The sequence below is a fragment of the Hyperolius riggenbachi genome, chromosome 11 (assembly GCF_040937935.1).
Source record: "Hyperolius riggenbachi isolate aHypRig1 chromosome 11, aHypRig1.pri, whole genome shotgun sequence".
Lineage (NCBI taxonomy): Eukaryota > Metazoa > Chordata > Amphibia > Anura > Hyperoliidae > Hyperolius > Hyperolius riggenbachi.
In genome coordinates this window covers 90,047,130-90,064,771 of record NC_090656.1, presented here as the reverse complement: position 1 = coordinate 90,064,771, position 17,642 = coordinate 90,047,130, and the positions used below count along the sequence as shown (strand labels likewise).

At 44.7% G+C, this 17,642-nt stretch overlaps 2 protein-coding genes across 2 annotated transcripts in view; one reads left to right on the top strand and one right to left on the bottom strand.

Moving 5' to 3' along the window:
* CCDC73 (coiled-coil domain containing 73) overlaps window positions 1–17,642 on the bottom strand; it is a 537,472-nt gene that overhangs the window by 456,358 nt on the left and 63,472 nt on the right. The window lies entirely within an intron of this gene.
* On the top strand, window positions 13,206–14,255 carry LOC137537830 (leucine-rich repeat-containing protein 10B-like). The gene has a single exon (XM_068259785.1). The coding sequence runs from the start codon at window positions 13,206–13,208 to the stop codon at window positions 14,253–14,255; it is 1,050 nt and encodes a 349-aa protein (XP_068115886.1).

Below are 17,642 nucleotides of genomic sequence, written 5' to 3'. Positions count from 1 at the left end.
GGGCTCAGCGGTTTGGAATTTTTTTTGTGCGTCTGCCTCAGATCAGAGCAATGCCATCTGTTCTCTCTGCCTCCAAAAATTGAGCCGTGGAAAGGCCAACACCCACGTAGGGACAAGTGCCTTATGAAGGCACGTGGAGAAAAGGCACAAACTGCAATGGGAAGAGCACCTGAGCAAAAGCAGCACACAAAAAAAAGCCACCTTCCTTCTACTCCTCCTCCTTCAGGTGTTTCATTTTCAGCCGCTTTCTCCCTTGCACCTTCACAGCCACCCTCCTCCACTCTGCCTCTGCCCTTGGGCGGTTCCTTCTCCTCTGCCCACAGCAGCCAGGTGTCAGTGAAGGAAATCTGAGCGGAAGAAGCCAATGTCTGCCAGTCACCCCCTTGCCCGGCGTCTGACAGCTGGCTTGGGGGAACTGTTAGCTCTCCAGCTGTTACCATACCAGCTGGTGGACTCTGAGGCCTTCCGTAAATTTGTGGCCATTGGGACACCGCAGTGGAAGATGCCAGGTCGCAATTATTTCTCTACAAAGGCGATATCCAAACTGTACTGTGAAGTTGAGAGGCAAGTGGTGTCATCCCTGGCACACAGCGTTTGGTCAAGGGTCCACCTGACCACGGATGCCTGGTCTGCCAAGCACGGTCAGGGCAGGTACATTACTTACACAGCCCATTGGGTCAACCTGATGACTGATGGCAAGCAGGGAGTACGTGGCTGTGCAGCGGACCAACTTGTGACACCTCCACAGCTTGCAGGCAGGCCTCCTGCCACCTCCTCTCCTCCTGCTACATCCTCTTCGCTGTCGTCATCCTCCTCCTCCTTGGCTGAGTGGCAGTTCAACTCTCCTGGTGCTGCAATCTCCTCTCTAGCTACACAGCCCCAGCTCCCCAGGGCCTATGCTGCATGCCAGGTACGACGGTGTCACGCCATCTTAGACATGTCTTGCCTCAAAGCGGAGAGTCACACTGGACCAGCTCTCCTGGCTGCTCTAACAAACAAGTGGATCAGTGGCTGACCCCGCACCAGCTGGAGATCGGCAACGTGGTGTGTGACAACGGCAGCGATCTCATTTACGCGTTGAATTTGGGAAAGCTGACACATGTACCCTGCATTTCAGTAGAAGGATACAATATGGGGAGATGGGGATGTTCTGGCCCAACAACTGGACACTGATGCGAAATGCATGCAGGCTCATGCGGCCGTTTGAGGAGGTGACCAATCTGGTGATTCGCAGTGAAGGCACCATCAGCGACTTGATCCCATACACTCACTTCTTGGAGCATGTCGTGCGTAGAGTGGTCGATCAAGCTGTGGAGGAGCGTGAAGAGGAACAGTTATGGGAGGAAGCGTTGTGGGATAAATTGTCATCAGAAACAGATGTTTCCTCAAAACCTGCGGCAGCACAGAGGGGGGGGGGGGGGGGGGAGGAGGAAATGTTGTGTGGGGAAGAGGAGTCAGACTCGGATGATGAGGATGGAGGCGGCGGCAGAAGAAGAACAACCGCAGCAGGCTTGTGCTGCTCAACGTTCCCGTGGTATTGTTCGTGGCTGGGGGGTGGAGGAGGACTTACCTGACGTCACTGAGGAAGAGCAAGAGGAGATGGATAGTACGTCTCTATCCAACTTTGTGCAGATGGCATCTTTCATGCTGTCCAGCCTGTTGAGGGACCCCCGTATAAAAAAACTCAAGGGGAATGAGCTCTACTGGGTGGCCACACTACTAGACCCTTGGTATAGGCACAAAGTGGCGGACATGTTACCAACTAACCTGAAGGCAGAAAGGATGCAGTACATTCAGAACAAGCTGGCAACTATGCTTTACAATGCGTTTAAGAGTGATGTCACAGCACAACGCAATAAAGGTACCACTGCCAGTAATCCTTCTCCCATGTCCACACTGGCAAGGACAGGACGTTCCAGCTATCTCATGGTGATGTCGGACATGCGGATATTCCTTAGTCCAATGCCTCGCCTTAGCGCTTCAGGATCCACCCTCCACCAACGCCTGGACCGGCAGGTAGCCGACTACCTGGCCTTAAGTGTGGATGTAGACACTGTGAGCAGCGATGAACCCTTGGACTACTGGGTGCGCAGGCTTGACCTGTGGCCAGAGCTGTCCCAATTTGCCATCCAACTTCTGTCTTGCCCTGCCTCAAGTGTCCTGTCAGAAAGGACCTTCAGCGCAGCTGTAGGCATTGTCACTGAGAAGTCTCCTAAGTCACAAAAGTGTTCAGTACCTCACCTTTATCAAAATGAATGAGGCATGGATCCCGGAGGCCTACTGTCCGCCCCAAGACTAAGTCCGTCCCCACACACAGTATCTCTGCCTGCACGCCATGTGACTGCATGCCTCAAGACTAAGTTGCTCCCCACACAGCACCTCTGCCCGCAGGTTGCTTGATTGCCTTCTCCGCCACCACCAACAGGGTCCAGGACTCCAGGTTGATTCCTGAATTTTTAAGACTGCTGCTAGCAGTGGCCACTATAATAATTTTTCTGGTGCGTGTTCATGCCTGCCTAATTTTTCTTGCTGCATTGCAGCTGCAACAACAAAACCAAAAGGCATGTACATGTGCCAATTCCCCTTCATGATCATTACCTTTCCGCGGTGAAGGGGCTTGCGTATCACAATGAAGCAATGACCGCCGGCTATATGAGTGTCTCTCTCGGGGGGGGGGGGGGGGGGGGGTTGCACACCCACGATAATAAGGTCACTGCTTCATTGTGGGCAGACCAAATTTGATCAGCTGGACAGTCACTGTCCAGCTGATCAAATCAGCTACCTCAGCCCGGCGACCATATGGGCTGGAAAGCCGCCATCACCTGCACTCTTCATCATGGTGCGCACCATTCCAGCACGGCTGTCACAACACAAACAGCTGTTTGCGGTACCTTACACAGTGAGTTTGGTGTGTCAGTGTGAAGCAGTACTCTAGTTACACTCCCTGATTGAGGTATACGCATACAAGATGTTTTAAAGCACTTTAGGCTTGCAATTTAGCATTCAATGTGATTTCTGCCCTTAAAACGCTGCTTTGCGTCAAATCCAGATTTTTCCCCGTGACTTTTGGCGTTTATCTCACTCCGCCATGCCCCCCTACATCTTTTCCATCACTTTTGTGGCCAGCATAAGGGTTTCTAGTTTTCAAAGTTTGCCTCCCCATTGAAGTCTATTGCGGTTTGCGAAAGTTCGTGCGAACCGAACTTTTGCAGAAGTTTGCAAACCGAAAATCGGAGGTTCAGGCCATCTCTAACACACAGAAGGGATTTTGCCTTTTCCAGGTCGATACTGGGATTTCTTTTACTCCTAAGTCAGACTCCTGGTTTTATGCATAATGTCTGGAATATATCATAATTTGCATTGTACATAAACAATTTTTACATTACTTTATCAAAAATATCCTTGCACGCTTTTCCAATATACATTGGGGGGGGGGGAAGAGGCGCCCTAGTTAACTAAAAGCTTCTAAAAACAGTTTAAAAATGAAATTGATAACGAGGTGTCTTACCTCAATGACAAAATCTTTGTAAATTACAAAAGATTTTTATTTAGCACAGGCAACACGTTTTGCGAGTCTGAGCCCGCTTCTTCAGGCCATTAACAGGGCCAAATGACGAAAATCAGTTAGCAAAGGGAGCCTCCTGCACTACCGGGCTCCCGTCTTTTGTCTCCTGTGCCTTTTCCTACAGGGTGCCAAGACACCCCACCACACTATATTAGTGCTGGGCGTAATGGAAAAAACTACGCTTACGGATCATTACGCGTAATTTTACGCTATTACGCTTACGGTGTAGACATTTATCTACGGTTCATGTCTGTAATTACGCATGGCCTTTATGCAATTACGCGTAAGAATACCGTAATGCAGGTTGTTACGTTATTGCCTTACGCATAATTTCCTACTAGCAATTAATGCGTAAGGCAATGCTCCCAAGCGGAAAAGTTGACGCATGGATCAATGTTAGGTAGCCGCCGACTTTAAGGGTTAATAGCAAAGTCCCCTTAATTGCTGAGAGCCTCAAATTTGGAGAATATATTAAGGAGATCAGAAGGAATAAGAGGAAAAAAATTTTTTTTCAAAAAGGCCTTATAGTTTTTGAGAAAATCGATGTTAAAGTTTCAAAGGAAAAATATATACATTTAAAAACCCGCCGACTTTAACGGTTAATAGCAAAGCCTGCTTAAAATTTAGGAACACCAAATTCCCAGGGTATATTAAGGGGATCAGTGGGAATAAGAGGAATTTTTTTTTTTTTCAAAAAGACCTTATAGTTTTTGAGAAAATCGATTTTTAAGTTTCAAGGGCAAAAATGTCTTTTAAATGCGGAAAATGTCAGGGGGTTTTTTTGCACAGGTAACAATAGTGTATTATTTTCATAGATTCCCCCAAGTGGGAAGAGTTTTACTTACTTTGTTCTGAGTGTGGGAAATATTAAAAAAAACGACGTGGGGTTCCCCCTCCCAGACCTCTTTAACCCCTTGTCCCCCATGCAGGCTGGGATAGCCAGAATGCGGAGCACCGGCCGCGTGGGGCTCCGCACCCTGACTATACCAGCCCGCATGGTCCATGGATTGGGGGGTCTCGGAAGGTACAAGTACCCCTATACTCATTTCTTCTGGGAGGGGGGGGGGGTGGGCATCTGGGGGACCCCTTTTTAAAGGGGACTCCTAGATGCCACCATGAACCCCCCCCCCCTCCCCCCAGGAAATCGCGGCCTCCACCTCCACCGCCGATCGGAGGTGGAGAAGAGCCCCTTGTCCTTGGATTGGACAAGGGCTCGGAGGGGGAGGGGAAAGCTTGGCTGCCCCTCCCCTTCCGAGACCCCCCAATCCATGGACCATGCGGGCTGGTATACTCAGGGTGCGGAGCCCCATGCGGCCGGTGCTCCACATTCTGGCTATCCCAGCCTGCATGGGGGACAAGGGGTTAAAGAGGTCTGGGAGGGGGAACCCCACGTCATTTTTTTTAATATTTCCCACACTCAGAACAAAGTAAGTAAAACTCTTCCCACTTGGGGGAATCTATGAAAATAATACACTATTGTTACCTGTGCAAAAAAACCCCCTGACATTTTCCGCATTTAAAAGACATTTTTGCCCTTGAAACGTAAAAATCAATTTTTTCAAAAACTATAAGGTCTTTTTGAAAAAAAAAAATTTTTCTCTTATTCCTTCTGATCTCCTTAATATATTCTCCAAATTTGAGGCTCTTAGCACTTAAGGGGGCTTTGCTATTAACCCTTAAAGTCGGCGGCTTTTTTATATTATACGGGAGCGTAATAATTCGCGATTACGGCAGACTGTGTAATTTCAATAGGAGTTTACTGTCTTACGCGTAATTTGTTACGCGTAATAACGTAACCTACGGTCTACGCGTAATTAATTACGTGTAATACCGTAACCTTACACGTAACGCTTACGGTGCATTTGTAGTGAATTACGATGTGTAATTACGCTAATGCGTAATTTCGGCCCAGCACTGCACTATATATGCTTTTCCAATATGATTTGAATTCCATCTGATAGTCCATAGTATAATAAACCTACAATTTACTCACTGTAGCCATCTATATATATATATATATATATATATATATATATATATATATATATATATATATATATATATATATATATATATATATATATATATATATATATATATATATATATATATATATATATATATATATATATATATATATAACATTATTGCACTTGAACCTAGTATGGCCTTAACTCTCGTGACCTAGTAAGTATTCAGTAAGGCACAACTCGCTCCAGGTTGTACACAGTACAAAAACTCCCCTCCAGTGGGGTAGGATCATGTTCCCATTATGCAATGCAGGTAGCTGTGCATTATACAGCAATGCACGACACCTGCATTGCACCATTGATCCAATTCAATGGCACTGAATGGGTCAGCTCTGCATTGTGGACAAAAATGCATGCAGCAGTGCGTCCCAAGGACAAACTGCCATGTGGTGCACAAGTCGCAAGACCAAATGCTGCACTCTACGCACTTATGATGCCTTGCATACTGCACACTATTTGCAATGCTGAAATACAAAGTCTTCTGCAAAATACATTAACCCTTTGCACACTGCCATGCAAATACTCACTGTAGACCAGCCATCCAGCAACCTCCACCATCCCCACAATCAAGCCAAAAGCAGAGGTCCTAGTTTTTGTAAAAAATGCATTATTTTGCATAGTCACTTTCTGGTCTGTCTGTCCATATCCGTCTTAAGAGTGGACATTGGGATATGTGCTCTAATTTTTTTGACAGGTGAATGCACTGCATGCTTGCATATTGCATTATGCATGTTATAGGAAGTCAGGACACATACAAATTTAGGGGAGCTTCCCATGTGTTATATGTGACGCTGCAAAATAATGCATTTTTTGCAACCTAACCGCTCTGCTCTTGGTTTGACTGTAGGAATAGTAGAGGTTATTGGAAGGCTGGCATGCTGTATGTATTTGCATGGGGAGTGCGAAAAGGGTTAATTGATTTTACACACACTGTGCAGATACACTGCAATCCTTTGTTAACTCAGTTTAAATGACAGGTTTACACTTTTGCCTACTGATTGAGCCCATTTTTCGATATTTTGCATAAGTGTCATTATGCAAGGATAACGGTCCGTGCCGTGTAGGGTTTGTAATGAAAAGTGGAATGTTGCAGTGCTTGTTTATCAAATATATTTTAAGGTTTAAAATCAAAATGTATGAGGGAGATAAACTGTTGAACAGGCTGTGTTGTGATTTCAGTTATGTTTTAGTGAGCCACTCCCACCCCATTTATTGCCTTCATAGATTACAGAGTAGGGGAGGGAGACTGCTCTGCCTACACCTACAAACATATACTGTCATATTGTTGCTAAATAACCATCTTACTTCCGGCATCATAAGAAGAGCTTCAAAGGTTTCTATGTTTCTCATAGCAACCACATTGTTTACTGCCTTATATTATGCATTTATATAGAACTGATATTATCCACAGTGCTTCAAAGAGCTACATACACATGTTCAAATATGCACTTTCACACAAGCAATCCTGATGTATAATCACACGTTCATGTGTGTTAACCACTGGAGGACCGCAGTGTTAAATGCCTCTAAAGACCAGGCCATTTTTCAATAAATAGGCCACTGCAGCTTTAAGGCCTCGATGCAGGGCCGTACATGTCAGCACACAAGTGATTCCCCTTCTCCCCACCAACAGAGCTTTCTGTTGGTGGGGTCTGATCACTCCACCAATGTTTTTTTTTTTTGTCAATATTTTATTTTTAAAATAAAATTGCCTATTTTTTGTCTTTGTTTTACATGCCCCCCTACCTCCCCCCATCAGCCAATCACTGTGATTGGCTGTCATAGGCTTCAGCCTATGACAGCGGATCACCCCCGAGCCTACCAGGGGGGCAGCCATGTTACACGGCTGTCACCAGTACAGCGCTGCCGTAGATCTCAGTGCTGTACGGAGTAAAAAGACAGCAGTTTCGCCATCTAACAGTCTCCTAGCGGCGATCGCCGCTGGGAGACTGATGGCAGAGCGGAGCTCCATCATACAAACGGGGATGGGCGTGCATCGGCGCGCACCATCACAAACTCCACCCCCAGGACTTCCAGGATGGCGTGGAGTGGTCGTATAGTGGTTAAAATGCACTTATGTGGCAGCCATACATTCTAACGTACGCGTGAGCAGTGTGCAGAAAAAAAACAGAATGCTGCTTGTTAGTTTTTTCTTGCACAGAAAAAATGCATACGTTTGAACAAACCTATTAATATGGATGGTTCACTGTAATGTGTTTTCGTACACAAAATCACTTAACCTCCTTGGCGGTAACCCCGAACGTAGGAGGTTTTCTCCGGCCTTGCTGGGCCGATTTGTTTAATTTTTTTTTTTTGCTGCACGCAGCTAGCACTTTGCTAGCTGCGTCAGCACACCGATCGCCGCCGCCCCGCGCTCGATCGCCGCCGCCCCGTGCTCGATCGCCGCTATCCGTCGCGCCGCACGCCCCCCCCAGACCCCGTGCGCTGCCTGGCCAATCAGTGCCAGGCAGCGCTGAGAGGTGGTTCGGGACTCCCAATGACGTCCCGACGTCGGTGACGTCATCCCGCCCCGTCGCCATGGCAACGGGGGAAGCCCTCCAGGTAATCCCATTCTTTGAACGGGATTTCCTGATCGGAGATCGCCGAAGGCGATCAAAGAGGGCGGGGGGATGCCGCTGAGCAGCGGCTATCATGTAGCGAGCCCAGGGCTCGCTACATGATATAGGAAAAAAAATTTTTTTTAAAAAAAACTGCGGCGTTCCCTCCTGGCGGATTTTTTTATACCGCCAGGGGGGGTTAAAGGATAAGTATACTTTAAAAATATTGTACACTCTTGCTTAGGGTCCGGTTCCCGTCTGCTTTTCAGAATACATGCAACTGGGAATTCCAATGGTGCAGCCTTTTATAAAGGCTATATTGCTGTTCCCACCAATGCGATGTAGTGCGAGCAGCAAATATTCTGCATTCTCCATTTTTGTTGTTACTATGTTTATTCAGTGCAGTTGAATGGAACTTTGCAAGCATGCCAAAAATCACAGTCATCATACAGGAAAGAGAGGACCCCTCAGCCCTTCTCAAGCCCATAGTATCTGCATCGGTCTGCCCCAGCAGGCTTGGGGGTCTGGCACTCACTTATTTTATATACTGCATTGCTTTAGTCCTAATCAAACTATGTGCTTGTTGCAGGGACAAGTTAGACTCCCTACGGAGACTGGCCATTGGAGGGAGGCATTTTAGGAGTATTTTAAGTATTATGGGGTGAAAAATCACCACAAGGGAGTACGCTGGAAAGATCGAGAGAGGTTAGGATTTTCTGACTTACTTTTTGGAGATTGTGACAATCAGGGCTGTGGAGTCGGAGTCGTGGAGTCGGAGTCGGGCAATTTTGGGTGCCTGGAGTCGGGAAAAAATGCACCGACTCCTAATGAATTTGTAACTGTAATTAAAATAGAAAATATGATAAAATGTTCTATTTCTCAGATAATAGTCATTAAAAATAATGTATATATACAGTATATATACAGTAATAGCTATGCTTAGTCCACAAAAATGAAATAAACCAATCAAAATTAGTTACTTGTGCTGCTTCAATAAAGCAGTCCCCGTATTTTTAAGGTCAGATATACATATCTGATTGTGACTGTATATATGATGTGTACACAGGAATCTCATATATACTAAATAACATCTATGCTGTAAGAATAAAGCCTGATGTGTAGCCGTGTCACTAATAGAGATGGTCAACGAGATGGAAATAATTCTGCATTGATGCTGATTTATGCAAATGTATGCACTCCCTTTGCTGATGAAATAAAATAATTTGATATGTTATTAAAATTTGGTTTGGTGATTACAAATTAAAGGGTAACTGAGACGGATGAAAAGTAAAGTTTTATACATACCTGGGGCTTCCTCCAGCCCCCTTCAGGCTAATCAGTCCCTCACTGTCCTCCACCACCCGGATCTTCTGCTATGAGTCCTGGTAATTCAGCCAGTCAGCGCTGTCCGGCCGCATGCCGCTCCCACAGCCAGGAACATTCTGCACCTGCGCAATAGTGCTGCACAGGTGTAGTATGCTTCTGGCGGCGGAGTGCGTGCATGCGCAAGTACCTGGCTCAAGTACCTGGACTCATAGCAGAAGATCCAGGTGGTTGAGGAGGACAACAAGGGACTGATTATCCTGAAGGCGGCTGGAGGAAGCCCCAGGTATGTATAAAACTTTAATTTCATCTGTCTCAGGTTTACTTTGTTACACAGTAGTACTATACTCTACATATGCACTCCCCACAGAGCTGCAGGGAATCCACTGAGAATGCTGTGCACATTGAACACAGAGGTGTTGTCTGTTTACAATCTCCTCACATTCTTACATGCACCCACACTTGATAGATGTTCTTTGTTCCGGTTGTACCTTTTACAAGTACTCTTACCAAGGACTAGTTTTAGTCTAAAGGGAATAAATATAGTAGTCTACATATCCTTCTCACTTCAGTTGTCTTGTAAAATTCCTAAGCGTTGGCAGTTAAGAGACGAATTTCATGTTACATACTTTTAAATCAACAAAATTGTAATATGCAAATTAGAGGAGTCGTGGAGTCGGAGTCGGTGGAATCCTAAACTGAGGAGTCGGAGTCGCTGGATTTTTGGACCGACTCCACAGCCCTGGTGACAATATGACAAAAAAAAAAAAAAAAACACTGTATACTCACCAGAAATTTGTTTGTGGTTTATGGAATTCCAGCCAGCACATTCTCTAGTTATTAAAGTGTACCAGAGACAAGATCAATCTCTCTGCCGGAGATACGTAGAGGGTGCACACTTCTCTTGCGCAGACTGGACGAAGTTACGGGATCTGGTACCGAAGAGGGAGAAGACCGAGGACGGCAGCGTGGAAGCGATCCACGAGCATGGGGCTGGAAGAAGCCCCAGGTATGTATAAAACTTTTAGTTGCTCTCATCTCTGGATATCTTTAAACCCTCTAGAAGCCAAGTTCTCGCTATAGTGGCTAGAGAATGCAGAGTTAAGAGTAGAAGAGCAAGTACCATGCTGCACTACTCCCACCTCCTACCTTGCACATTCATTATTGCTGTTCAGTCGATATTCAGTCCTGTGACTCATTGCGACCCCATGGACCACAGCATGCCAAGCCCATTTATCCTCTACTGCCTCTCGAAGCTTGTCTAAGTTCATGTTTGTTGTTTCCATGATACTATCTAGCCATCCCCTTCTTTTGCTCTCGATCTTCCCCAGCAAAAAGGTCTTCTCCAATAAATCCTGCCTTCTCATTATGTGTCTAAGGCAGTGATGGCGAACCTTTCAGAGGCTGAGTGCCCAAACTGCGACCCAAAATCGACTTATTTATCAGTGAGTGCCAATTAGGTTGCCGAAAAATGGCCGTGGCCATGACATTGTATGGGCAGAGCTAACGTAATGATGTAACAGCGAGGCATAAGAAAGCAGCGTTTCCGCCATGATGTGGCGAAACGAGGATTCGCATCATTGGTGTGCAGAAACTGTGTGATGCTATTAGTATACCGTAACCCCAAAGCAGCAAATATAGGCAACTATGACCATTAAATAATAAATGCAGCAACAGAAACCCCAGACACCAGAAAATAAGGCAATGTGGGTAACATGCCAGCAGAAAATAAGGCAATGTGGGTAACATGCCAGCAGAAAATAAGTCAATGTGGGCAACATGCCAGCAGAAAATAACGCAATGTGGGCAACGTCAGCAGAAAATAACGCAATGTGGGCAACGTCAGCAGAAAATAACGCAATGTGGACAACATTTCAGCAGAAAATAACGCAATGTGGGCAACATTTCAGCAGTAAATAACACAATGTGGACAGCAATGTGGACAACAATTTACTCACCTGACAGAAATCTCCTCTCCCGGCGGCGGCGCGCAGCTCCACGATTACCTTCCTGCAGCCAGTCAAAAGTCTTGCGCTGACAGGACGTGCTGACGTCTGACCAGACACCCGTGAGCAGAGTGGGGAGCGGGTGGGGGCACAGCATCGGCTCTTCCCTCGGCAGGTATCGGTTCCTCTCGTTCGCTGAAGAGAATTGGCTCTTAGAGCCGGCTCTTCGCGAACTCATCACTGCATGCAGAGTTCTCGGCAGTGGTGGTTGTGGGATTAGTGGAGGTAGCAGACACTGCACGCGTGTCCTCAGACGGCTCCATGTGCCACCTCGGGCACGCGTGCCATAGGTTCGCCAACACTGGTCTAAGGTATTTCAGCTTCAGCATTTCTCCTTACAATGATTAGTCAGAGTTAAGGTCTTCTTTAGTTTAGATCTTCTTGCAGTCCAAGGGACTCTACAAAGTTTTCTCCAGCATCACAAATAGAAGGCGTTGATTCTTCTGACTCAAACCTCACATCCAGATTATTTTAGTCAAAATGTTTGGTTTCTGTGGCAAACATGACATTTTCCACACGTTGTTCACTGACTACTCCCCATCCACCTCTTTGTGGTAAAAAAAAACAATGAATAGGGCCATGATGTGGTATAAAATTACCACGCAAATTTGAAAAATTGTGGCAAAGCTGGATAGATTATTTGGCCTCACATGACACCATGGACAGCTCCTCAGCATAGGACTTTCATACAATAGGAAATGGGATGGGTGGTTAACACTGAAGCAGGTATCTGATTGACCAATGCACTGGACTTGCATGGGAGGTTGCAAGGTGGAAAGGTGTAGGGGGATTGGGGTTTGTACTGTATTGTTTTTTAGGAAATATTCAATAAAATTAAACTTACCAAAAAAAATAAAAAATTATTAAATGCAATTGAAGTATTAACTGGAATACCTCTTCAATTAACAGTTTGTGTTCATAAGCTTCACAATGCAGATTTCTGGCAACAGCCAGGCACCCACAGCACGGGCTACACAAAAATGTATCTGATATGATGCCATACTGTATTTCCTCCATGACTCCCTTAGTTAACTGACCCAACTCTACTGAAGAGCAGCACCAATGCTTCCACAGTGATGCTAAAGATTTCTATGCATGTTAACTGCACGCTAGCACTCAACACTTTTGTACCATTTACAGGTCTGGATACCGAGTAGATATATCTAATTCTAATTCTAGTGACATCTGATTTTAGGTCAAATGGAATATATAAAAGAGTGACAGGACAAGCTGCTATATAGGACCACTAATGTCAGATGGTGCTGAAACACAGGCGCTTAGGTTATGGCTCGGCTACATGGCACAAGTTTAATCACATGCAATAATTGAAGATAGCACAGATCCACTCTTGCAGTGCAGCTTCAGCCCTGCCATTATTAGCATTCAAGTGCAGCATGTTGGATCATTTCTCTTAGGATCAGAGAAATACGGTAACTGAAACAATCACTCAGTCCTGAAACGAATTGTTATTTCAAGTACACCTGATAGTTTAGACTGTGCTATGTGAGAAATGTGAGGAGCAGCCATGAATATTTAACGGAGACTCCTTACATTTCATCAGAGAACAGATGAAAACACAGAGTGAATAGATTCTGTATGTCAGAGCTCTACAGAACACCTTTCTGTGGTCTGAGATATTCCCAGGACAGCAATCATCACTGCTGCCTACAAAGTGGACTTCTCTACACAAACTTCATCTCTGCAAGCTGTGCATGTCGTCCTGATGGGTGGAGCATGTGGATCTGTGCCCACAGTAGCAGGTGAAGGAGCAGAAGAGCCACTACCTGAAGACACAGAGGAACAGCTTAGTACTGGAGATGGCACACTTGAATTTAGCGGGCGTAAAATGCCTCGTCTCCCAGTATCAGTATGCACCCTTTCTGATCAACTTTACAAGCTGTATCTGAGTGGCACAATGATAACAGAACTGCCTGATGACTTATACCAGCTTTACAACCTGCGTACTTTGGCACTTGATGCAAACAAACTACCAGAAGTACCAGAAGCTGTGTGTTCTCTTCCACACCTTGGTCGACTCTACATTGGAGCAAACCGGCTTCAAGGATTGCCTCCTTCCTTTGCACGTCTCCAAACTCTACGCACCCTGTGGATAGAACGAAACTTTTTCCATCATTTTCCCAGAGTGTTACTTAGCATGCCTGGTTTGCGTTGTCTTCAGATGGGCGACAACCGTCTAAAAGGACTTCCAGGTGACATTGCTACGGGTATGCCAGGACTAAAAGGTCTATGGCTCTATGGAAATAGACTGGAGCATGTACCTAAAGTTCTTCTACGATTGCATGGACTGGAGATTCTAGATCTGGACAAAAACCGCATTGCCGTATTTCCTGACATGAGTGGAATGAAGTCGCTGCGTCTGCTCTCTTATGACCACAATCCTGTGAAGGCACCACCCAAAGTAGGAGAGACAGTCACACTTGTGGGTGAGGGGGCCCAGGAATTCATGGAAGAAAGAGAGGAGCGCAGGAAAGAGAAAGAGGAAGAGGAAATGGAGGAACAAGAACGGGAGCAGCAAGAAAAGGAAACTGCAAAGAAAGAAGGGGCTGAGGAAGAGGGAGAAGCTGAAGAAAAGGAAGAAGAAGAGGAGTATGAGGAAGAAGAGGAAGAGCAGGGAAACCCCAACACTGATCACTACTCTGTTGAGCAGGAGGAAGACTACTATCAGGAGGATGAGGAGTATTACCAAGAGGAGGAAGAAGATGTGTACTATTCTGGTAGAGGACAAAACTACTACTCAAGAGGGATCTATTAATATTTCTTATGTACATGGTGATTTTATGAAAAATGAGGGGAAGTGCACCACAGATGCACAACTCAGGAGATTCTAAAAGGCACAGATTTTACATGCATTTATTTATTTTAAATGATGCATAAAAAAACCTTACAGTATATGCAAAATTAAAAAAGGGAAGCTGCTGCTGCACAAGTCAGAGATCGTAATGTCCTGTTTAACAACTTAAAATAGCCTTCTAACTCCCCTCCTCCCCAATCAGCCTGAGGGCCCCTTTACACTTTAATGCATTGGTATGCGTTAGTGTGCAATAATACGTGTTTTTTTCCATATCAGTGCATTGTGAAAAAGATTTCATTTAAAACGTGTTTAGTGGGAACTGTGCCATTGGGGAAACATAGGCATTACTTTTAAAAAATCAGTTTTCTTTCAGTTACAACTGAATGCAACTGATTAAGTGTAAAAGGGGCCTTAAAGAGAAACTCCGACCAAGAATTGAACTTTATCCCAATCAGTAGCTGATGCCCCCTTTACATGAGAAATCTATTCCTTTTCACAAGCAGACCATCAGGGGGCGCTGTATGACTGATATTGTGGTGAAACCCCACCCACAAGAAACTCTTTGAGTACATACTCCGGGCAGTTTCCTGTCTGGAAACCCTGCTGCATTGTGAAAAATAGCTGTTTACAGCTGTTTCCAACTGCCCAAAAAACATGCAGCAGCTACATCACCTGCCAACAGTAAAAATGTCACCATGCAATAAATGTCAGAATGTAAATCAGGGATTTAAAAATGTTTACAATAGGCAAACACTGACTAAATCATTTATAATTATTGTAAAAATGAAGCACTTTATTACATTATTTTCACTGGGGTTCCTCTTTAAAGAGGAACTCCAGTGAACATAATGTAGTAAAAAAAGTGCTTAATTTTTACAATAATTATGTATAAATGATTTAGTCAGTGTTTTCCCATTGAAAATCTTTCCTCTCCCTGATTTACATTCTGACATTTACCACATGGTGACATTTTTACTGCTGGCAGGTGATGTCAGTGGAAGGAGATGCTGCTTGCTTTTTTGGCAGTTGGACCCAGCTGTAAACAGCTGTCATTTCCCACAATGCAATGGTGTTCACAGAAAGGAAACTGTCAGGCCAGGGTCCTGACATCACACTGTGGGAGGGGTTTCACCACATTATCAGCCATACAGACCTCCCTGATGATCCGTTTGTAAAAAGGAAAAGATTTCTCATGGGAAAGGTGGAATCAGCAACTGATTGGGATGAAGTTCAATTCTTGGTTATGGTTTCTCTTTAAGCTACGCCTCCATACCAGAGACAGGCAGTCAAAACAGACTGTCAGGCAGTGGGGACCCATGGTTTCAGCTGAGCAACTGCTCTCCATCCACATGCCTAGGATAACAAAAAAGAAAGTGTTTAAGACTGACTGGCTATGAGCAGGCAGCTGTATGCGGCTGAGGAATGAGAATATAGGAATTAGTGCAGTAGGGATTTTCCTTTATCATTTTGTCATACTTCCTTTTAACAAAACTTTTATACATACAATGCTTAAATGTGCATTTAAAGTGGTCTGCAACTCAGCAATTATACTTTTCTCTAAAGATTATTTACAGCCCTAAACCAACCACCAGCAATTATTTTTGGCTGAACAGCATTCAAGCAGTTAACACAGGACTTCATTCTGCAGTGGAAGCTTGTCATCCGAGTTGTTTACATTTCTCTTGTTGATTCAATGTAAACAATGGATAATTAGTTACAGCTAGAAACTGCTGAGGGCTAGTTCACACTTGACAATTTTTGAGTGCTTTGCTGATTGCTTGCGATCAGCAAACAGCTGCTACTAAATGTATCCCTATGGATACATTCACACTGCAGCGTTTGCTATTTCGATCAATTGCAAACGCGCTGCATGCAGCATTTCAGTGGCGACTGCGCTGTGAATATCGTTCTATTGAACGAGAATCACAAGTGCAAATTGCGCTTAAATCACAGCAACATGCGATCGCAGGGCTAGCGGCGCTCCAAGCGCCAAGTGTGAAGTAGCCCTGAAACTGAACTACACAGAGCTGACAAGCAGACACAGATATCACTAGATAGCTGCTGTATACATATTAAAATGTATTAATAAAATGCAATGGCAGCTTTCACAGCAGATGAACTGAACTCTGGGACTTTGTAATTTGTAAACAGGCAATATTACTTGTGTACAACAGCAAATTTGTTAACTGAATGGGTAATAAAAAGGAGGAAACCGCATTTTTATTAAATTTTAAGTCAGTTTTATTCGACTTTAAAAGTACAGAGACGATTGGAAAAAATACAAGCCAATTTCTGAGTTGGATTCTGACAGAATTCTGACTTTTTGCATTCAAGACTATGGCGTTGACTTCCCAAGTTAATTGTACAGCCCCAAATATGCTATTGTCATCAAACGTCTTATATATCTCAGGGTCAATAGTGCGAATTTAAAAAATTTGGTGCGAAAAAGCATTAAAAAAAAAAAAAAAAAAAAAATACAGGGAATCGGTTATCTATGGTAGGTTTATACCTTGATGTAATTTAAAGGGAAAAATGGGCAGCATGGAGTGCCCCTTCTCAGGGACATTTAACATGTTGATGGTGCTTTCCTATGCTGGCTGGTATTCCCAAGGAAATTCAAAGACTGGGTACACTCCCTGAGCAATAGCAATCTACATGGGTCAGAAGACTAGAGGGCACTGTGATGGGGAGGACATGCCACACCTTCTCAAGGTACCGTCTTCCCCATACACCCCCCCCCCCCCCCCCCCCCATCGTATGGACCACATGAAATGGCTCGCCTCTGCCCCATGCCTGTGTGCTCTAAATTCTCTGGGGAACACCTGCCTTCATGGCAAGGGGGTAAAAATACCTGGGGGCACTCTTTTTAAAAGTCTGTTTGCATGTGTTTTCATTCTAAGTTTTAACCAGCTGACCAGACTGAAGCATGGGGATGCCAAGTGGCTAAAAATTATTCCAATCCATTCCCCCACTGGGTTTGAAAATAAACCTTTATTTACACTGACCAGATGCGTAAATACAAATGCCTTCATGCAGGCACAGGCACACACAAACTACACACAATATATAGAAGCAATACATTTGGGCACCCATTGTCAGAAATATGGGTGCCATTGTAAATTGCAGCTATAGTGTAAAATTTGGGCACCCACTATATAGCCACAATTTATAATGGCGTTAACAGTATCGTAATTGCAAGGGTTGGTGGCAGGGGCTAGGTTAGGTTGGGGGGGGGGGGGGGGGGGGGGGTGGGTTCTGTTATTGTAAATGATCAGTATTTACTGATATTTTACTGTGGTAATGTACACTTTTAGGAAGTAGAAGGTCAGTAAATTTTACAGACAGACA

Coding starts and splice junctions, on each gene's coding strand:
- LOC137537830 (XM_068259785.1), top strand. CDS start 13,206: ATGGGTGGAGCATGTGGATCTGTGCCCACAGTAGCAGGTGAAGGAGCA.